A 23,454-nucleotide genomic window follows, 5' to 3' on the forward strand; every position below is an offset into this window, starting at 1 on the left:
TGCAACGGTCGCTTATGACCGAGCCTGACACCGTTCGCAAGACTCTTTTTGATGTGGTTTCACAAAACAACGTTTCCTTTCGTCATGTACTATGCCGACGTTGAAAAGCACTGCTGCGTTCAAATTGTGCTCTAGTGAGGCGTAACTTAAATTCAAGGGAAAAAAATCTCCTTTATAGCTTCTGTATCGAAGTTATCCGGTGTAAACCTTCTCAGAAGGCATCACAAAGAGCGAAATACACTTGACCCGAGCGGTCGCCGTGCTTCATTCCTTTGTGACTGTCGACTGTGAAGGTCGATTAAGTTGTATTTTGACCATTTCCCATCTCTTTCATAATTTCCTATTCGCTGTACGTACGAGACATGCGTCGTCCGCTGCGTCATCCTGAATGCTGGCTCAACAACGAATGGGTGCGGTGCTTGCGTCCTGTCGTAGTCCCTGCGCGCACATTGTCTGTATTTGGCGTTGCGCAAGAAGTTAAGGCTGTCCTATGTCAGCGGGGCCGCCAGACGCCCCGTCCCTCGAAAGCATACCCAATACCCCCCCCCGTATTGCCAATGTCAGCCCCAATCGCGATGCCTGCTTGCAACAGAGGCAGGCAGGGGCGCCATAAACTGGTGCGTGTACAGCATATAGTGCATACGATGCGGCATGGCTGCGCTGTAAGCTCAGTGGAAGTCACAGGAGCGACTACAATGGAGGCGCCAGAATTTTTGCCCTCATACGCAACAATTTCGTCGGATGGAACAACCGGGCACATCGTTTAGACTCGGTTAGTACAGTGGCTCTCCTATGGGTTCGGGAAAAAAAAAAGATGACAGAGGTCGGCTGCCTTCCCTCAGATCGCTCCGCGGTTGCTTCAGGGAAGGCTTCCACGCAAGGCTTCCAAACGTGACGGTAACCACCCTTGTTACGCTTCCCTCGCTTGCGAAAGGCAAAGCAAATCTTGAAGCCTTGTATACCTCACTATCAAGGGGTAAGTTCGTAGTAGTACGAAACTACTCAGTCCTTCCCTAAAATAACTTTCTGTCCGCGGCGTCGCTTGAAACCTCCAAGCAAGACATGCCCTGGCCCTTGCGTGAATCACACTCGCGCATGGCACGGTGCGGTTAACGGAAAACCTTCTCGCGAAAGCAGTGACACTGCGCTTGCTGCCGGAAAACAAAAAGTGACAGGACGATCAGGAAACCTGATGCGAGAAAACTGCGACAGAAGTTGCATTTAACTTCGATTGTTATTTCGATGCTTTCAGCCTATTGACTGATTTTGCTCTAAGCCGGCTTCACACACGCAACAATTTTTTTCTGGAGAACAAAGGTGGGCGGGTGGGCAGCGCTTCTGGAGGTTGCAGGTGGAGTGGAAGGCGGGTGGGCAATTCCTTAGCTGGGGGGGGGGGGGGGGGGGGGGGGGTTGACTTGTGTATGGTGCAGGGCAGCAGGCTTTCTCACTAAGTCTTTGAATTTGATATCACGGAGAGACGCCTTCACAGAAGCCTGCCCAGGCGCCTGCCTTTTTCCGGGCGCAGTAGAAGCGTCTGAAGAAGGGTTGCGTAGCGTAGAAGGGTTGCGTGAGTCTTGCTGGTTGCGTAGCGCATGCAAGATCGTCCTTATCTGCTGCATGGAGAACGCGATAAAAAAAAAAGGCTTCGCCGTCTGGGAGTCCTACTTCAGAGAAAGGAGACGCCAAGGGCTTTTCGAAAATCGTTATCAGAATGCAGGTCACGCAGAGGATAGACAAAGCGGAAATAACCGACAGCATAGAGGGGAAGAAAAAAACATATGTTGTTGTATCCACGGCTATCCAAGGGCTCATACAGTGTTCCGAAGTCCTGGGTTCGTACCATCGATAGGCGGCAGGCGTCACTACTCATACATTCGACAGGCTAGGACCAAGGCGCGAGCGAAAGAGGTGCCACCGTTTCCAAGTAACTCCCGATGATAGCCATAGATGCGGTGTATGAAACGAGACCGACACGGAACAACTACTGTTTCTGATGGAACAGCTCATGTTTACTGCCCGCGCACCGGACGTTCCCGTACACGTTGCCAGACACCCTGGCGTGTCTCGTACATTTTTGGCGGCTACTGACACATCCTCCTCGCTTCAAACAATGAGGAAGTGACTATAAAGTAAGTCCTTCCCAGGAGGCAGCAAATGCTATGCTGGACGGGACGTCTTAATTCTAGCCCCATGGCGGGGAGGCCTTCCGATTCTTGATGACCATCGGCTTTGTTCTGCACCAACCACTCCAGTAGGTCCATGGGATGTACCCCAACAGTGCTCTGTAGCAGCCTCTGCTGGTCCTCCTGGAGCTGACACAGCTAGCTGCGCCCCTCCTTGCTGCCCGGGCGACACTCTCAGCTCCGCTGCACCAAATACGTTCAGCTGGTCAAGCAGGTGTGGGAGGAAGGCATTCTACGGCAGGCCTAGCTCCTACTACTGTCGGTGGACCTTGCTGTTTAGGCGGTGCACACAGCTAGCTCCCTTGCTGCGGCTGCTGTTGATCTTGCACTCAATAACGGAGTGTCATCATCAATGAGGGCCTGTTCGGTTTCTGACGCTCCCTGTAACGCTCGGCGACTCTCCACGCCTCCGGTGCTACACACTGTAGGATGATGCATACGCCGCTGTTTCTAGAAGGGGTGAGCTGAGCCTCCGCGATTGGTCATGGATTAAACAATGGGAGCTCAGGACGATGGTAGCACGACAGGAAATGTGGTATTGTAGTACGTTGGTTTTAACGCCCATGGGGTTCTTTATTGTGCTCTGACATCGCACAGCACAAGGGAGCTTTCGCATTTCGCTTCTTCCATCGCAATGCGACCGTAATTGCGGCTGGGATCTGATCCCGCGATCTTGAGATCAGCCGCATCGCCAAAGTCACCCAGCCGGCAAGACGTGTTCGACAGAAAGCTCGTCGATTAAATGAATGCATATTTAAATTTCCTTTTGTCCGCCTCGAAAAAAGTGCCATACCCCATGCTCGTGAATGCTGAGAAAAAAGTTTGGTTTATAGGAGTTTAGCGTCCCAAAGCGACTCAGGCTATGAGGGACGCCGTAGTGAAGGGCTCCGGAAATTTCGACCACCTGGGGTTCTTTAACATGCACTGACATCGCACAGTAAACGGGCCTCTAGAATTTCGCCTCCATAGAAATTCGACCGCTGCGACCGGGATCGAACCCGCGTCTTTCGGGCCGGCAGCCGAGCGCCATAACCACTCAGCCACCGCGGCGGCTCTGAGAAAAAAGTAACGTAGGAACAACGCGTACACAAAGCACGCATAAGGGATGTAAGCTACTGCACTAACGGGTAAAGAAGAAGCGAAACGATCGATCTGCCTTAGAGAGCTGCATAAGCGGCGCCCCTAGTCTGATTTGTCTGCGCATATGCGTGTAACGCCACTGTAGGCCCAGAGTTTGTGTGTCCTTCAAGGCCTGGCCACTTCTACGCTTCTCTTCACATAATACTCGCAAGTTATTTGTACACACCTAACCTGAACTGCCGAATCAATGGCGCCATAGTACGGCCAGAACCATGAGGTTCGTCGCTTTAGATTCCTCGCTATATTAGGATGCAACTCAAAAACAAAGCGGCTCTTGCTCGACAAAAGACCCCCTTCCAGCCAATGGCGTCGGCCGATTCTCATGAAACTTCTAGCGTGGCAATGCAAGGATTGATGCGATGATACGGGGAGGGTACTAACCCCGACAATGCAGGCAGGGGAGTATCCCTTAATCTTCCACTCCCTGCATCGTGACGCTAGGAGGGCCATGAGAATCGGCCGACGCCACTGGCTGGAAGGGGGTCCTTTGACGCCGAAAGGCCACTTTTTTCTTGACTTGTATCCGACTATAGTTCAACAGCGCAGTAGCGATCCGCTGCGGCACTAAACGGGCCCGTGGGTTTAACCAACCAACTTCTAATCGATTATGAGATCAATCGGATGAGCTCTCCTAAAAACCTCTGCAGAGCCGAGTGCACTTCCGATTTGCAGCGCGTACAGAGCTAAGAGTCAATTACTAATTCAAAGCGCCGCGCGCCTCGGCAAGGGAACACTGAAAGCTTTCAATTTGTTACACGATTAGATCGTTTTCTCGAGCGCGACCGTTTCCTGTGTTATCAGCAGTCAACCTCTCGGGGGCTGCGGTCGTAGAGTCCTATGAAGAGAATTTTCGAAGCGTAAACCATGCGGTGGCCTGGATAAGAAGCGCACGCTAGGAGCTGAGAGAGAAAACGCGATAAATGGAACTATTTCCGCGGGGCTAGAAAGATCGGACCGGGAACATAAAGGGACTATTTTTTTTCTCTCTGTAAAACAATAGTTCGTCGTTATCGGAAGGTGCTGTTTCAGTTGCTGCAAACGATACTCAAAACTATGAAGAATTAAAAGGACAGAGCCACAGGAGAACGCAGAGCAAAATATGACTATAGGTAACGGCGCGATATGGCCGAGAAAGGTCGGCCACTAATGAGTGCTCACGACGTTGAGAGGCCCGAAGAAAATGGCGGATTATCAGGAAAATTATCCCTGGAACACGGAATGACTTTGATGGCAGTGCGTTCAGCGATTGAAAAAGAGGAGGGTGTTCCGAGTCACTGGATGTCTCCAGTGAAAATATACAAGGCGACTAACTGTGGCTACGCTTGCCATTCCAGCAACTAAGAGCAAGTGCGTAACGAACCTAAAAACAGCCAATTTTCCCGGGCCGACAGTTTCACTGAATCAAGCGCTAATGTAAACTAATGCAATTTGAGTGACTAGCGGACAACAACCCAGTTTAAAGTACGCTGCGTATCAAGTGAACGCTTTCGCAGCCACCAATAACGTACAGCCTATACAGATCAGGCGAAGTGGAGAACAGTCACGGGGGTGTATTGTTAGCGTTGTTCCCGTGAGAACCATCTTAATTATCAAGCTACGCAAGGGAATAATAAACCGTGAAAAGTAACGCTGGCCTTACCCTGGACCCACGCGCATCACAAATGCAAAGCACCGAGGGGGGAAAAGATCGCCGGTGTATAAGGAACGCACAAAGGAGGGACCAAGATACAAAAGAGCCGAGTTGAGAATGAGGAGGGCAGGCCACACTAAATGATTCACCGCGCGGCCTCGCGCGCACGGTTAATAAGGCGCAGTTATCAAAGTGCGATCAGTTGCGTCCGCTCGGCCATTTCGGGCCATCATTAGTGCGTAACTTTGCCGCCCTTTTTATTCCCGGCCTCCCCCGCGCCAGACCTCCGCCACGTAGCGCGAGCGTTTCCAAGCGTTATCGCCCCAAAGAAGAAACGCGAAAGTATCCACAATCCGTGACCGCACACCTATACGGCCAGATGGATCCACAAACACGAGCGGCGGGGGAGACGCAATGGGTCGAAACGGCGAGAGGGGGAGAAGGCGCGCACGCAGTGATGCGATAAAACGATCCTCGGCTCCCCTCGTTTCGTACATGCGCGCATACGCGGCGCGGACCGTTGTCGCACGCTCGCCCACAGCGTCGGGTATTATTTCCAGCCGCTTTTGTCTCTCCCGTTTCGTCATTTGCCCTGACCCGATATGTAACGCAGTGCTACGCGCGCCTCCAGGCCTATGCGCCAACTATCTCCGCAAGCGCCGCCGTTACGGCGGGCCTAAATGGGGGGGGCCGCGCGTTTCTTGGCGTTATTTCGCGAACGACGGCGCGGAAGCAACGCAGCACAGCCGGCGGCGGTTTGCGCCGTAGCGCTAGGCCTGCAATACAGAAACGTCGTACAAAAACAAAGGAACGCGGAGTTGAAACGGCGAGGCAAAATGAAGCGAACGCGGGAGTCGAAATAGAATTCCGTTGGCTATTTGGCGACCACGGCAGAATTGGTCAGAGCGAAGAAAAGACAGCGGCAAGCGCGGACAGAAAGACAATCGGACAACACCCCGCTCGTTAGGCCCAGCAGCGACCCGCGAATGGGACGGTGTTAGAGCGTTCTCGAGGAAAGGGGCAAGACAAAGTGCCAGGCAAAACGGGTCCTTTTCAAAGAGCCCAATGATAGGGACGCGGCTTGTTTGCCAAAGCCGCGCACAATGAAATGGGGTCCCCAAGAACAATCGGATGTGGCCTGCGCTTTGTAACACACTATCATAAGGCTCAGCCACTAGAGGAAACCAGTAAAATGACGAATACAGCAAGTACAGTACGGTACGGTGTGCGGCGCAGTGCAGTGCATTTCAGTACAGTGATATGTATGCTGCCGTCGTTCATTCACAAAGCCGAACTATAAATAAGGCGGATACGAATCAAGAACGAATCGGTTTTTCCCCATCAAATAACCTGATTCCAATCAATGGCATCGGCCGATTCTCATGATCTTGCTAGCTTTACAATACAGGGAGAAACGCGGCAATGCAGAGAAGGGACTATCCCCTTTCATCGGGCACTGCCTGCATTATCACGCCAGCAGGTCCATGAGAATCGGCCGACGCCATTGGCTGGAAGGGGGTGCTTTGACGGGGAAAAGCCGCTGTGTTCTTGAGATGTATCGGACTAGAGACGAGTTCCATGCGCATCGTGTATGTACACACAACCTGTGAGAAATTTTAGAAGCAAGACTTCCTGCGAACAAGGAGAGGAATAGACAAAAAAAAAAGAAAGGCAAAGAAAACCACGTGTGGAGCTGTCTCATGTAGCGCAGACGCACGCACTTCATAAAACCCCACACAGGCATTCGCGATAATGTCAGGCGTCCGGTTTCGGCGAACGCTTCTCCGTGGTTTCTTTTTACGGGTCTTGAGCAGCACCACGCCCTCATCCGCTCGCGGGACTCGGCCGACGCGGACAGTACGGCACACCACGGGGAGGCGACGTTGCCCGCGCCGCACAGCTCGCGTACGCAGGCGTGCACGCGCTTCTCGCCTCCTCGCGCTGCCCGAAGTCGGCGCGCACGCACCCACTCGGAACAAGAAGAGCACCCCCTCGAGAAGTGTTGCGAAATACGGCGAGCAGGACAAAGTCCCTTCCCGCAGTCTCCTTCGATACGGCACAAAGAGGAAACAGCGGCTGGCAGGAGTCGGCGGCGGCGCGATCAAATATTTGCGCCGCCCGCGCCCCGAACTGGCTCGTGGCGCGCCGGCGGCTACCGTCGCTGTCAGGGAGACATAACGTGCGGCAAGCGGATATTTCAAACTCTGCATGCGAGGAAAAATATTGACCGTCGAGTGAAACGGAGAGAAAAAAAAGAGGCCGGAACAAGCGAGAAAGCTCACTGCTCCTTCTCGCCGACGTCTTCGTCTCCGTGTCTCTCCAGGAGGGCACCGGGGCAATGCAGTGTCGGCCCGAAAGGGGGAATGTAACTTGCACCGGAGGCCCCCGCTTTCCCCAAACGGGGCCACGAGAAGCTGCCGACGCGCATGCTTAGGCCAGACAGCGTGCAAACGAGGTCATTATACGAATGTTTTTACAGGTGCACTGATGCCAGCGATGGCCGATTACTTGTCATGGCGTAAAAAACCAGTCATAACTGAAACACTGTTCTCACTCATACTATCATACTATCCCATCATGCATCGCGCGCGGGATAAAATGGAACGGCCGCAACGAGAACCTGGGAATGTGCAGCAGCACGTTCCCATGCGTCAGAGCGCGCCCGGGGTCTCATATCATTCGAGTCGGGCTGCACAAAACAAACGGGACCAAGCGCCGCGCAACGAGCTAACACGCCACAGTCAACCCTTTGTGTCGCCTCTGCAAACGCGCCCACCGGCGTGAAAGACGGAAGAGACGCTCCCGTCATGTGGGCGGCGAGCACGAAGGAAGCGTCCTCACGGCGGGCAGGCGGCTAAAACTAGGCAGATTCGGCCGATCCTGCATTCCTTTGAAAAGGGGCAACGAGCCGAAGGGAGTGATGCCACGCCACTGGACGCCTGCCTGCCTACTGCTCGACCGCGGGGACAAACAACCCACCCGCCGGTACGATCAAACAAACGCGAGGCAGTGCGGCCACCGAGAGCTGCGTGTTATGGTCCCGTGGAGCCACAGTCGCTGCGCGCACGATACAGGATGTTCGAAGTTTTCAGCGCAGCGACTGCCCCGCCGCCTCGCGTCCTGCCCCGCGAGTCCTTCTGAAGCCTCGCTTTCGCAAGCCCTTGGTCGAAGACAGACAGACCCTCATGTTTTCTCGTCGCGAGGCGGTGGATGGTAAACCTGTTATTACCGATGCGGATGCACAACAGCGCCCGCGAGAAGACGTTTAGTATTTGGTAACGCGTGTGTGGACTCTAACGCGAGCTGAACCTAGTGGGATTAAACTGCTCTGACGGAGTTTATTTTCGCCACAATTCTGCAAAGAATGCTGGAGCTTAGCTAGCCGAAGGATTCCCTCTATCCCGCACCACCATGGCCTGCTGTCGTAGACTAAGTGACCGACACAAGAGGAAAAACTTGGTCGTTTTTAAAACGTTTGAACCAACGTGTTAGCCCTGGAATCGCGCTAGACTGTACATGTGATTATATAGACAAGGTGATGTTGGTTGTCGGCTTACGTGGGGGCGTTTGGAGTGCGAAATAAGGAGAATCAATACCATCGGGTGCTGACGACAAACGGGTCCGCCTATACGGGATTTGGCTCTCTTTATCACACTAAATGACACAGCCAAGCAAAAAAGAACCTTTATCATTTTCTGAGATGCTGAGCCGGAAGCTAACACTGCCCAATGTAGACAATGGAAGTTCCCTGTTCAGCGTTTCCACCGAATAAAGCGGCGACTTCGCGGTTGCATTATTCCATTCAGTACTGCATGCTTCTGTCTCTACCTTGTCCTCAACTCGTCCAGTTCCTTGTTTTCCGACATCACCGACGATGAGGCAGGACACGCCACAGCCGTGTATACGTAGACGGCGCTGCATTAACGCGTCTGCCGGGGCCACGGTGCTCAGAGCCGGACAGGCGTGTCCGATCGGCGACGCCACGTAACGACCCAAATAAAAAAGCGCGTCAGCGTCGGGACGGCTTATCGCATCGCGGATCGGGTGTCGACACGCGTAACGTCGGGGGACCCGCGCCACGCCAAACAGTCAATTCGCCCCGAGAACGGCGGAATGCGCCGGCCGGCCGACGAGGAGGCTCTGATGTCGACTCCGAAAACGAGCTCGCGTTACAACTGCGGGACGAACGCGCCCCTCGCTTCCTGTCTGGCAAATCAGCGGCTTTGGGTTCCCGCTCTCGATGTTTCTGATCGTAACGTGAGCGAAAAACGCGGTGGGTGACGCTTAGCTGTCGTCAGCAGTAACATTAGAGCTTAGACTGCATGTTACTGAATTACATCAACACATTGTGTCAACCACGCGTAATCACCCGTATAGTGCTCCGCTTGGTGCATCATTGAAGGGGCAAGAGCGGTGACGGAAAACCAGAACACCCAAGCTGAAACGAAGGCGAGAAAAGCGCCTCATCCCACCAGATTCCAATCGTGCCTCTTTTTGGTTGCACTGTTTCCAACGGAACCTCACGTGACAATCATTCCGAAACCTCGCTTTCGTGAGCCCAAACGCAAGTGTGACATATCGTATAACTAATTTCCGCTGCTCAGCTAAGGTTAAAATGGTACCGAGCAAGGCATTTCATTCCTACTCAGTAAGGATTCGTTTCACACAAAAGACAACCATAAAACCGCATAAAACATTACTGCGTACTTTTGCGAATCTACTACCTGTTGTGAAGAATGGCAAACTTGAATCGCACTACAAAACCGATTAAAATCTCGCCTGGCAACGCTTGTTAAACCCTGGCGTTACATTTAAACCGAACTTACGTGCATTGCCGAATAATTCGCCGATGCTTACACTCTAGGACAAAAAGTATGGTGGGGCAGCCAGAAAAAGAATGTAAACCAATATGCCCCTGCCTGTGCCACTAAGTATAACAGGCTTATTATATACAATCAAATTCCACTGTCGCTCTGCTAAGACTTGACACCGACTGATAGCGTGTCCAAACAAATGCTTCAAAATTCGGCGGAGCAATTGCCGACATACCACTGCAAGGCTAATCGCCCATAATGCGATACAGCGCGAATAAAGACGGGGACGAAGCGAGACAAGACACCACAGCGCTGATTATGGAAAATTACCAACTAGCCCGATCTGCCACTCTTGCAAGGCTAATCGCGCCTGTACATTTACACAACCACCACCGGCATCAAAACAAAGGCCCAGCGAAGGAAACGTTCTTTAAATCCGTCAAACAATCATAAAGGCAAGCGGATAGGTTGACGCACTCTCAACTAGCATTATTGGGCCATAATAAACGCAGTCCGACAGTCAGGCGCTGAGCCCACATCCCTTCTCACCAAGCCCCCCTTCCACTTTTCGTTTTTTTTTTTCTGCTCGCAGACGACCGACAAGTGTTTGCAGAGGCGTCGGCTTGTCCCTTGCTCGTTTACCTAAGGCATACTTAATGGGCGGGACATCAGCGGGAGGAGGGGCGCGTCGCCAAGAAAAAAATAAAAATAAAACCAGCGGCGCACCCACGACCGAGCCAGCATCCGCGATGAATAAAGGTTTAAGGCACGCGCTGCACGGCGTCATGCTTTGCGCAAGGAGGGCCGCGAGTTCGGTTGCCGTCTGCCGGCGACATGCGGGCCACAAATGACGATGCGAAAACGGTAACCGCCGCGCGCACCGCTGCGGGAGTCAGTGACTTTTCGTTGCACGCGCTGCTCGCGCACAGAGAATCGAGAGAGGGGTTTCCTCGAACGCGATGAATCCGAGCGCTAGACGGCTCGCTCTGCCAGCGATGCCTGCAGCGACCACGATTCGCCGAAGAGCCCCATTAAGGAGACCAGTGATGCTCGCGCCGAGTGCAGGCTGATATGTTGGGCGATGCACCGGATAAGAAGAAAATAAAAAACGACGTGCCAAGCTCTCGAAAACAGGAGGTTCAACGGTGAAACTTCGCACGGAGACGCTTATCGGCCCCATCGTTTCCGCAATTGAAAGCGACGTTGGCGATAACGGACGATGAAGAATACGAAAGTTTAGTCCTAATAATAATAAAAATAAAGCTGCATGACGGCTCATACAGAACAGGGCACCCGAACAGTGGCCAACTCGACAGCGGACTACACGGCAGTTTTAACAAAGTAAAGGCGAGTTCCCATCGCAGACGGAACTGCACACAAGGAACGGAGCGTCACAGCCTCGCCATGTCTGCTTTGCAGTGATCGAAAGGCAAATTACCTACGCTGACATATTCTTCCGACCCGGCGTGACTTTCTGCAACCAATTTTGAAAGGATATACGCGCATGATTAATATCACTCCATACAAAAAATAACCGAACACAACTTACACACTACCTCTCTGCCCAGTCGGATTTAAGACATTTGCTGGCTGGTGAAGCTCGCTTATCAGGATTTCTTATCACTGTCAAAACGTGCCTGCTCGTCAACAGCGTTCCGCGGTCCTCTCTACACAGCGTGAGGATTTGAAAGCCGCGTTCCCACCGCCCCCGCTGGGCGACGGGGCATCCGCAGCCAACCAACAAAGCATTTTACGCCGCACCAGGAACGATCCGAAAGCGCCCAAAGGATCGCAAGCAAAAAGGAGAGACCCCGCGCGTCTTCCGGGAACCTCCCCATTCTTTCCCTAAAGTGCCCGGTCCGTCTCTTAACCACCGTTCGAACCCTCCCCGATTATTCCCCCCCCCCCCCCCCCTTTGCCCGCTTTTTTCCTTACCGGCAAAGCTCGGCCCGGAGCGCCCGCGGCAGTCGTCAGAAGCGGCGTCATTCATCACGCAGGCGCCGCGGCATCGACATTACCGGCTCGAGAGGCGCCCACCCCGCGATGTTCGCGGTGGGAAAATCCTCCTTCCTTTGGGTATGTGATGCAGTGGCTCTGTAGTTGGCGCCGATGGTACGGCTACTACCGGAGGGACAATACGAGTCAAGAATTTTTGCTAGGGGGCTCGGCATGTTTTAGCAGCCTCCATAAGAAGAAGGAAAAAAAAGGGGGGGGGGGGGGGGGGGGGGGAACCTGAAGTGGCAAGACGTATCTAACGTGAACGCACTAGGAGCGAGAAGTAAAAAAGATAACAGGACGAACGTGTCCTTGCTGGGCACGTCGTCGCAACGATTATATTGGTCAAAGTAACGGGAAGATTCAAACTAGAAAGCAGGGCGGCGCCCAATCAGTAGTTTATATAGTCGAGGGTATAAGCAACTCATGAACGTAGCAGCAAGTGTCCCTCAAAGGAAGCCCTCTAGCCAATGGCGTCAACCGCCTGCCAAGACGCCGTGGTTAATGCCCTTGCACTGCAAGGCGTAACAGAGGGTGGCTGGCAGGTGCGAGGGGATTAACCGAGACGTCATCACACAGTTGTCTCGCTATTCAAAATACCAACCAGCTCAGCTTTCTGCTTTAGATATCTGAAGTGGGTTCGCAGTTTTGCGTCCAGTATTTATTCTTTTTTCCATCCTTCGCGCGATTTGCAGGTACGGTCCTGAAGCGGCGATTAATACTCTTGGTTCAGTTTGCGCTGATTTGTACAGCTGACTGTACTACATCGTCGCGCAACCGAAAACCGCGCACAAGCATCCATGGCTATAGAGAAACTCTCGCTGGATGCAACAGTACAGCAATGAAAGGGTGTTTCTGCGAGCGTAATGCGGTCACCAAGGTTCGAGGACAAAACTCCGTGCAAAGTTATGTAGGCCTACGCGTGAGGAGCACCTAATACGTCAGTTCTTGCCCTGAGCAGCCCGCAAGAGGTGACAAAGCTCCAGGTCCTCGCCTTACCAAGCTTGGCAAGCAATTTCCCGTCCACCTGAATGCGTGCGTACAGCGCGCTATCTACACAAAGATAAGCACACTGGGGCCTTATCTCACGGTCAACGACATCTGTGAAAGTTGGCCTGGCGCTGCGACAGGATAAAAACAATTCCAGAGGGGGACTGGACTTGGGAGCCGGAGGCTCTTTCATGCTTTTACTACTTCGCTGATCCTTAGCTGGCGAATAACACTACATTGATAAAAAAAAAAAAACAGATCGAAACACAGCAGAAAAATAAAACACTGCGCATGCAGCTTCCTGCTTTTCTTAACTTTTTGAGTTCTGCTGTCGTTTCACGTTGTCTAACCATCAATCCAGCGCTTTTCGGCACATACGTGGCTGTCACCGAGCGCCTGCGTACGCATCCTTGATCGTTCTAATCCAGTCTCGAGACCACTAACTCCTTCGCACAGACTAGCTTCATTGAGGCAAGCGTCGTTCAGTTAAGACAAACCTAATGAAATCCACTCTGATCTCCAGTCTAGCGGACGAGGTATCACCTGCTGGAAGATACTCCAGGCCAACGCGTCTTTGGCCGGAGCGCGTTATGCAACGAGCCAGAGACCCGTGGAGACGGTATCTGTGCCGCCATGCAGCCACCTACTACATGCCGGGGAAGAAAAAAAGACGGAGGGTAAGGGCAGCGTACACGAAGGCGAAGACTCCGCATTTGCGGGTGATACACCTGCAAGCAGCCCTTTGAATCCGCCACCAGGACGCACCAGAACGTAGTGTTCTACTGCTCAAACCCGAAATACGTTGCACGTGTCCCGAACAAAGCAAAGCAAAGCCCCTCCACGTCAAGTTTTCCCACAGAAGCGCCGTGTTTACTAAACACGCGAGGGGACGGCAGCACCTCCCGAGAACGCCTCGGACTGTGCAGGGCTCTCGGCGCGCTCGCGAGTACAAACCGATTTGAAACCAAGGAAAGAGACCTGGTCGGCCACCCCCGATTCGGGACGCGGGCAGCGATTTTCGCGGCCCCGTCCGTCGTGACCACTGAAAGGCCCTGCACCAACGCGCGCAGCGGTCCACGGCGCGAGCCGACCAAGCCCGGAGGCGGCCGTCATCCAGCGACCCCTCACTTCCCCCTGCCTGCGCCAAACATGTGTTTCCACCCATCGCGGTCTCGTGCGTCGCACGTGCTCGTCGGCACTCTTCGCGTTATGCGTCTTCTCTTTCTTTTTTTGCAAAACAGAATCGGGCGCCTGAATAGCAAGAGGGGGAGGAAAAAACGTCTCTTCGCCCGTTCCCCTCCCCTCGCCGTTCTCACGCGGGTCCCCGCTACCGAGAAGTGGCCCGCACGGTGGGGGGAAAATGATAGCGCGCTCGGGAGAGAAGGCCGAAGAAAGGGAGATGCCGGTAAGAAATAAAAAAGTGCGCCCCAAAAGCATGCACCGGGAAGAGCCGGCAGCACAGCCCGGCCGGCGATCGGCGCAGCGGTGGGAGGGCGACAGCAGTGCGGGAGAAAATTCTGAAAAACCGCCGCCTCCTCCCCCGGTCCTCGATGCCCGCTCCCTGCATTTCGAACCTTCCGCTCCCCTCGTGCCCGGAGCGGCTTTTTCTCCGCACTCGGAACTGCTCGCATATGCCACAACAGTCCTCCTTCCGACCAGGGGACATTGCAAATTTCGCGACCAAAAGCAGTGCTCGCATGACTAGTCCAAACTACACGGTCAGTGCGAAAGGCATATCCGTAATTCTTTTGTTTAGAAAAAAAAAAAAAAACTTTATAGAGGAGATAAACAGTGGACATATAAAAGACAGGCGAAGACAGGTGAAGAGAGACGCAGGCATGGGCAGCGGTTTCAAGTCTGATAAGTGCCTAAATAAGCGTTTTGAATTAGGTTTGCGTGCAGCTCAGTTACAGAAAGAAACAATGTTGCAATAATGTGAAAAGACAGGAAGAAAGTACTGAGCAAGAGCTCCGCCGCAAATCCTTTCTTGAGTACTTTACATATAAATCCTAATAACCGCATGTAACGATCACAATTCCAGTGCATTGCCGCTTGCAAGCCGCTATGTCGACTTCTTACATGCGACAGGCGAGCTGACAACGCGCCGGTCGTTTGCAAAAGAGAAAACACTGAGCATGCACTCATTTTTCCCCATCTCACTTGTCTCCAAAGCTGCATTCAGCACAGCAGAAATGAGACTCGGAGAAGGACATCAGCGTGAACCCCAGCACGAAGACAACAGCTTGGGTATCGTGTAAGAAGCGAGTGTCTGCCGGCTAAAACAAATTGGTGTCCAGCAGCTGCTACGCAGAAGGAGCTAGTGGTAGTGCGGCGTCTGAACTCGGCCCGAAGGAGGGTCGGCGTAAACAAGACTGCAGACGATGTGGACGCACCTGCGTGAGCGAGTCCCTGCGGTTGGCCCTTCTACTACGCTTGTCACGCCGCACTTTCGGGGCTCGTCCATTACCGGCGGGAGAGAACGCATTGTTGGGACGGGAATCGTGGACAAACCTCATCGCTTCGGAAATGAGCCTCATCGTTGCAGGTCTGCCCCCGTCGAAGGTCTTGTAACGTCCGCTGCTGTCTTTAAAGCGGACTCGAAGACGAGGGAACACGGCCTGAGCGCGTACACAGACCGAGCACGCAGATCGATCGCGAGTTGCTTCCGTTCGGCCAGATTCAGAAGAACCCAACGGTCAGCGCTCAAAACGGTTCGCGAGAACGGAGCCGTGTGGGGCGGAGGACAAGCGCGTACCTTCCCGCAAGCGGCAGCGCTGATAACAGCGTCTCATTTCCGAGGAAGAAGTGCACGATGGCGGAAACGAAGGAAGCTCGGGAGAAACCGCACCCCGCACGAGACCCGCACGCGCGTGCGTGCGTACGATGCGCCGCGGTGCCGATTTTCTCCTTCCGTGGAAAAAAAACGGGGCTCCGAAGAACAAGACGGGCCGATGGCGGCGAACGGTAACACAACAGCTTCGATTCCGCGAAAAAACAAAACCGCAGAGAAAAGAAACAGAAAAAAAAACCGAAGACAAAGAAAACTGGGCGCCGTACGACGAGCGATGCACAGTGGCACCAGACAGGATGGGCGCCACTGTTTTTCTACTTAGCCGACCCATCTGTCTGCGTGGCGGCTTTTTCTGCCTTCCACGAGAAAACACACACGGCACAGCAGGCCGGCCACATGCAGAGGGGGAGGAGAGAGGTCAGAAATTGCAGACCTCGCCAACCGCCCGGCGCATCGTGTTGTACACTCGCAAGCCACCAGGGAGCGCCAGCGGCTTCTCTAATCCACCCGGTGGAACCTCTAATTACGGCACGCGATCGAGCATCTTGGCCCAATCGGGCAGGCAACGCGGACTGAGCACGGAATCCAGCTCTGTGTGCAGGGATGCAGAAGCGGGCGAGATGACGGCTGCAAAGCCATGATATCCCGAAGCACGCAACCCTGGATTTGTACAGCAGACGGGTGAGCGTAAAAACTGGCAGCTTGTCTTTCCCGAGGAACATCCACAGCACTCCTCCTCCTGCCTCCTTTCAGTCTTGAACCACCTCGCTCTGCATTTTTTCGCCATTAGCGGGCTGCCCAGGAAGCACGGGCAGAGAAGACTGGATTCTGATGGTTCATTTGAGGAAATGACCACGTGTGGGCGAGTTCTGCAACCAACGACAACGCGTCGGCTCCTTTCCTACCCAGAATTGTAAACTGAACCGCATTTTTGGGCATTTCCTTTCCCGTCGTCCCGCACTTGAGAAAAGTTTGCTACGAGCATTCTTCGAACATTAGCTCTCAGCGGGCTATGGGCCCTAGTTTCTTGCTACGGCGCACCACGTGACGTAGTACAGCCGCCGCCTGACGTAGTACTGCCGTTCACCTGCAGCGGCCCTCCTCCATGCGAAGCATGTAGACAATCCCTCTCCCTGCTTTTAAAGCAAAGTTGTAGGACCTTTTGATTTTCCTCGCCTAGCCGAGCTCGTTTCCCGCCTTATTTACCCTGGACGAAGGACGAGCAATAGATGCGGAGAAGGCGCGGCGACGTCGGCGGCACCATCACACGCCCCGAGAGAGGAGGCGGCCGCGAGACAAAGGCGCCCAGGAGGGGAAGAGAGGCGAAATGCGTTTGACGACTGCCTTCTTAATGCGGACCTCCCCCTCGCCCATATTCGTCGCCGATTTTTACAGCCGCTTCTTTCGGCGGCGCGCTTAGAAAGCGCCGTGTATTCCTTCATTTCCAAGCGAGCGAATGGGGGTGAAGCGAAGAGGGAGAGGCCTCTTTTCTCCTTTTTTGGTTTCCCCGACTACGCTGTCGGTCGCCGCGTATGGGCTCGATTTACGACTGCATATCGTCGGCGGCCAACTATCGGACGACGACGACGCGGCAAACTCCGCCGCACGAACACGCTTCGCAGCGCTTTCTTCTGTTCAAAGAGGCGTCGTCGCGCCCTCTACAGCCTTTATCTGCCTTTTTTCCTTCGTTTTCCTCCCCTTTTCTTTTTCTTCATTTCAATGCCCGAGCGGCATGTAGACTGAAAACGCGCGATTCATAAAAGCAGACTTTTACAACCCCGTCCACTTCTTCCCTATATACTCTGTCGGCGACGAGCTGCCGCTGCTGCTTACAGCTAGTTTGCTTTTACTGTCTTCCTTGCTTTTCTTACTGCGCCGCTTCTCCCCGAGTCTCTTGCTCCGGCGTCGTAACATGCGAGATAGAGTTGCCGGCTCGAGGCATATTCCGCGCAGCCCATAGCGCTCGCCGCGCCCATTACTCCGGGGCATGGGCAAAATTTCGAGAAACCGCCACGCGGTGCAACCCAGAGGGCGAATTTCCAGGCCTTCTTCGCGCCGGATCGGCACTGTTTCATAGTTTCTCCTTCGTGTGAGTCATGAGCGCATCTGGTTGTCAGCTTGTGCGGGGGAATGGCGGTCGGTAGGTCGAAACACGACGCGCCCCCGTGACCTCCCCAGTGTTTCCGACGCCTGAGGGGGGCTACGCCGCAGCAGCCTTTCCCGTTCCCAGTGTATCCTTTCGGGCGAAACGCGCAACACACTGTTGAACAGGCGCTGCGCGCGTCAGATCACGGCGTAAACTTCGATCTAAACGTACGATGGATCTGAGGATGCATTTGCCCATCCGTAATGTAAACTTCATCGTAGACGTTGCCTGGAGTTCCTTCCTCTCGTTAGTCTTCAAATTTGTTGTTAGATTGTGAGCGTCAAAACAAAATACAAAACTGACATTCGTATATAGACTGAAAATGCCCCAAAGATGGAATGAAGGAAAAAAAGGCTGAGGCTCCATTTCACCCAAAATACAGTCTTTTTCACTGCACATTCCTTTCAGCTTGTACTTTTTCAACAATGTTTAATCCGGCTTAGAGACAGCCGCAATAACGGTCCATACTACTACAGCCATACCACGACAAAGAAAGGAGACAAAAATAGGAACACGGGCGAATGTACTACCGTAACCTCAGGCTGCATCTTAAACATTACAAGTAGCCCAAAGTGCAACTGCTTGTATGTGATGACCCTGACTTTAAAAGCGTTTGAATAGCTGCTGATCGAATCGCTTTTATGCGACAAAAGTCGACAATTAGATGCAGGCTGTTTGAGCACATTCTGTACACGCAAGTTGTGGCCCAACTCGAGCAAAATAATTTGCCCATAAACAATCAGCACGGTTCTCGCCAGAAACTTTCAAGCCAAACACAGCTTTAAAAGTTGGTAATAACCCTTTATCGATCTTTATCGATTTTCCGAAAACCTTTGACCGGGTGCACCCCGTAAACGATTAACACCGAAATTACGTGATCTCAAACTTGATCGTAAGATTAACGAGATGGTTTGAATAATTTCTTACCAATTGTTTTCAGATTGTTAAATTGAGTGATAATAATACCGCCCTATCCTTGTCAAGTCGGGTGTCCCTCGAGGTTTGGTATTAGGTCTGCGCTTATTCGTAATTAGATATTAAATAAATATCAAGTTTAAAAGCATTCAATATTACCTCAAAAATTCGCCTTCTTGCCGACGACCGTGTAACCTACAGAGATACAGCTAGTACTAATGACGTCATTATTTTGCAAAACTAACCTTAACAAGCTTACAGGGCGGTGCTGCAGATGGAAGGTGCAAACTAACACGGAAAAGACTTGATCACTACAGATTCAATGTCAAATAAATACTTACATGACAAATGATTACGTAGCAGATTCGGTCCCGCCGTTTAAATAACTAAGCGGCTTTTTAAATTCTAGCATAACCTGGGTGACCTCATTAAACAGAATATTATATCAAGAGCGCAAAAAAAAAAGCTGCTTTTTCAAGCGACGCTTATACATGGCTTGAATAATTTCCCCTAGCGTCTGTTCATGATACGCTTCAATAATTCCGCATCCTTGACAAATCACCCTTACCAGTCTACTGGAAGCTGTCAAGAACAAAGCAGCTCCAGCTTGTTATCCTACTCGCGATATCAAAGGTTTCATCTCTAAAGGAAACGCTCAGTATGCGATCGCTCCCAAAGCTCAGAAAAAAAATCGCTTGATTATCTTTTTCTGACGCACCTTATCACTGTAGCACACATTTTGTCCTGTCGCATACTTTACCACCACATCACATCACGCCCGTCGTTAACCTTATTTTGAAGTCGAACAGAAAAGAGCAAAAATTCGTTTCTAACCTTATCAATAAAATAATGGAATGAGTTACCCTCGAGGATCGCCATGATAACACAGGCTTCGTAATTTCATTCAGCACTACTAAGTTATCTGGAACCGTGCCACTTTGAGTAAAAAAATTTGATTTGACAACTGACTCATTGGCAACCACTGTTACCTTGTTTTGTTTTGTTTAGCGTGCATTTTCATATTGGTATTTATTTATCTTTTTGTGCTACCACACTTGTCGTACATGAGTGCTTTTTTACACTCAGCATTGCTTTTTTGCTTGTCAAATCATTAAACTGTGCCCTGATTTAGATACCCTCCCCTTTGTAATGGCCCCACGAGGGCCAACAGAGTATTTCAATACATAAATAAAAAAATAACATTCCTCACCGCACAGGCACGCCAGAAGCTAATCTTGTTTCATAAAACAAAAACGCGTCCACAAGAACATGCGCATCGGAAAATAAGCGCTGTTTGCGACGTCAATGTCTAGCTAAAAAAGAAATAAAAAGGTAAATATGCCTGACCGAATTTGCGCCCTTAGCATCCTCATTGGTCGATCGGCGAAGCCTTCTTTACCTGCGGGACGTATAAAGCCCGCAAAGTACGTAGACCCAAAATGCGCGTCTTTCCTATAGGTGTAAATGAGAACACGAAAACAAAAATATCAGCGTGCGTAACGGGAAGAGCAGCACGAAGTACGAGCCATATCATGAAGAACCCGCGAGAAATCACGAATAAGTGAAATAAACGCTATTACGGCAGATAAGAACCGTGTCATTGAGATAAGTCGATCAAACTAGGCAGCACAGCATTTACAAGAAGGTTCGCGTCTTTACATGTAGCGGCCCCCGAAATCGAAAGTAAGGGGACCTCCTGCTGGGGGAGATAAGTAGAGTTGTACGCTGCACGCCATTCCTGAATCAAGGAAGCGAGGCACTTCGCTATAGCGGCTAAAACGAAAAAAGAAATCGCGGGGTTAGTGACTCCGGACGGCGAGGGGAGGGGCAGGGGACAAGCGCTGCCGGGTAGGAGTGGCAAGCAGAAAGAAAAAAAACCCAACCTAAAATGCCAATGATGGCACGGGCTTATAATAAACACGTTCTCGAGAGGTGATAACGGACAGCGATGGCAAGCTTAAAGAATCGTGGAGAAACACGATGTCGTTAAGTGGCAACGAACATAGGCCAGATAAGGGCTCGGTTTTCGACCATACATTTTTATTCGCGACAGAAGGGCCCTCAGCGACAGCAGGGCGGATATTGAAGACACGGATACAGCAGGAATGGCTTTGGGCCAGTGAGCGAATGAAATATATAGTATCTGCGCAAGGAATATTCGCCGAAGGAATATTTTGCCCGCCTACAGGTCTGAATCGGCGACCTATACTTTGAGCGGAGGGGCACCGGCGTTCGCAGTGTATACCCAACCAGAAACGCAACAGCGCATAACGACGGACCGCGCGGAGGCTCACCCGGCCCGTTCTTTCAGCCGATCTGTCACTTTCTCGGGGACACGTGGCTAAGTGCAATCTGGTGGCCCCGCTGCCTGCGCCCGATAACAGATTCAGAGCTGGAAGAATTATTTTGCGCCGCGCGCGCCTTATCTTCACCGCGTCATTATACAGCGCGATAGCGGCGAAGCTGAGACCGCGTCAGCACTCGGTAACGACTGCGTGCGAGCAAAGATAGCCCGGGAACGGCTGCTGAGCGAAAGGAATAGGCCGCTCAGGGGCGCATACAGGCGCCTTAAAATCGCGAACAGGGCCGCCTCTCAGACCCTCCGCGGTGGCTCAGTGGTTAAGGAACTTAGCTCCTGAGCTGGAGTTCCTGGGTTCGAACCTGACCGCGGCGGCTGTTTCGATGCAGGTGAAACGCAAAAAGGCGCCCGTGTGCTGTGCGATGTCAGTGCCCATTAGAGCTCCCAAGGTAGTCGAAATTATTCCGGAGTCCTCCACTACGGCACCCCTTCCTTCCTTTCTTCTTTCACTCCCTCATTTATCCCTTCCCTTACGGCGCGGTTTGGATGTCCACCGGGATATGTGAAACAGGTATTGCACCATTTGCTTTCCTCAAAACCAATTTTCATTTCCGCTTCCTTGTTTTCCAGTTAATATCCGGGTGCATAACGTCCTTTCACTCCAATGAAATTCAGCGTGGTATTTATTGGACTGATCTCTTGACAGAGAATCCGCCTCGTGTACGGGTGGCAACGGGTTTCGGGCCGCTGGGAACCTTTGGGGTGCAAGCGTCCGCCGACCAGGTGTTACAATTTCTCTGGAAAGAAACGTCCCGATAAATAAACCCCCCGGTCTTTTCCCGAAACGCCTGGACGGGGTGGTTTTGACGGACGAGACGTTGGGCGAGCTGGTTCGCAGTTGTCATGGCTACAACATGTTGTAGCCATGGCACGACGGAGGAAAGGGTCCAACACGCCGCTAGGGGGTGCTTGTGTTGCCTTCAGTACCGTTTACTCTATATTTATGCCGCTCTCCTTAAAACGCCTGAGTGCTTACGCAAGGGCAGCTACACAATTAAACAGCATCTCGACGCTTTAGAGACAGCTCACGTTGAAACGGGGAGGATCTCCGCACTGGCTGTTAAGGCGGCAGTGTTGGCTTTGGCGTTCGGCCGCTGGACCCAGGAACGCCGGATCGAATCCCTGGCGTATCATTTCGATACCGGCGAAATGCAACAGCTCATGTACGCTGTACAATGCCAGCGAGTGTTGAAGAACCAGAGGTGGTCAAAATTAATCCGGAGCCCTCCACTACGATCTCTCTCATAGCCAACATGCAGCTTCGAGACGTTACACCCCACATGCCAACTCTGTTTTCCCGGCGAAAGCTCGACCCGCACAAGCAGTCCTGGTTAAGCTCCCTGCCACCTCTTGCCCCTCGTTTCTCAGCAAAGGGCAAAGCTAAGGCAACCAGACTGGCTGACCGTCTCTCCGAATCCATCGTTCGGGAGTATTTTCCGAGGAGGGAACAAAGCCCCGGCCAGGGCAGGCGATGGTCATCGCAGTCTTTGACACGGGGGGCAGTGGGGTCACTGCTCTCGAGCGTTGCTCGGAAACAACGAGTCACCCGTTGTGCACCGGGCGGGGAGAAGAGCTTACCCCATTGGACGACTTTGTCAGGTCGGCCATCCAGACAGCGGTCAGGTTGGAGATGGACAACTGCGTCAGAGGGGGAGCGCCCCGGAGGGCCAAATATTTCTCAGGGAAACGCCAGGCGCACGGGGGCTCATTGCGCGATTCGCACACAAGCAACAGATCTGCACCACACTAGACGGGCTCTACGCGTATACCGACGCTCGTTATCGCACAGCATGCAGCTCGCTGAGAGCTGCGCTTTGCGGAAGCGCGTATAAAACCACAAGATTTACTGACGCCGCCATTAAAAAGCACAAAAGGCTGGAGAGATAAAACAAAATATTAATCTGAACCCTTTCTCGGGAAGTGTTTCTTTGGCAATGAATGGGATAGGCAGCAGGTGCTTCGGCGGCTGTGTTGCTTAACGCTTCAGACTAGACACCTCCGCTACAAAACTGCGGCGGCTACACGAAATGCAGCGCACCCCGAGAAAATGCCACCGTACTACCATGCAGACTAAGGACGAAAACCTGTGCATGTCATGCTCAGTCTCAGTGCAAGCCACAAAAGCGCCACAGTGTAGAGAATAAAGCTGCAGTGATTTGGTTAGGCGAGTGCTTTTTAACGTCTCCCGCCAGAAAAAGAGCCGAATCGGAGAAATATATAGGCCAATCTAGGGCAGCCGAGGGTAGAAGCGGTGCTGAAGTGCACTGAGACTGAGCAGTCGAGACACCCAGTACTCGCGTAGCTACGGATGCATTTGTTTCCTCGGCTGGCTCAGACAGTTGCCTGAACACAAGGGCCAAAACAGGAAAAGAATCCAAACTGAAATCGAGCAAGGACTTGGCTCACCGGTATTCGTGCTCCAGACGAGTTCGAACAACGTCGGTGCACTTGAGCAGCTGTAGCATGCTCGGGTCTCGTAACAATTCTTACG

General features: G+C 52.4%; 1 protein-coding gene across 4 annotated transcripts in view; it reads right to left on the reverse strand.

Annotated features, from left to right (window-relative positions):
• Window positions 1-23,454, reverse strand: part of LOC144126119 (AT-rich interactive domain-containing protein 3C-like) — a 270,128-nt gene that overhangs the window by 128,368 nt on the left and 118,306 nt on the right. For 2 of the 4 annotated variants that reach the window (XM_077660077.1, XM_077660078.1), the window contains exon 4: window positions 22,542-22,601. The exons of the other annotated variants lie outside the window; for them this stretch is intronic. In XM_077660077.1, the coding sequence (XP_077516203.1) occupies window positions 22,542-22,601 (60 nt within the window). The remainder of the gene's footprint in view (window positions 1-22,541; window positions 22,602-23,454) is intronic. 4 annotated transcript variants of the gene reach the window in all.

This window comes from Amblyomma americanum, chromosome 3 (assembly GCF_052857255.1).
Source record: "Amblyomma americanum isolate KBUSLIRL-KWMA chromosome 3, ASM5285725v1, whole genome shotgun sequence".
Lineage (NCBI taxonomy): Eukaryota > Metazoa > Arthropoda > Arachnida > Ixodida > Ixodidae > Amblyomma > Amblyomma americanum.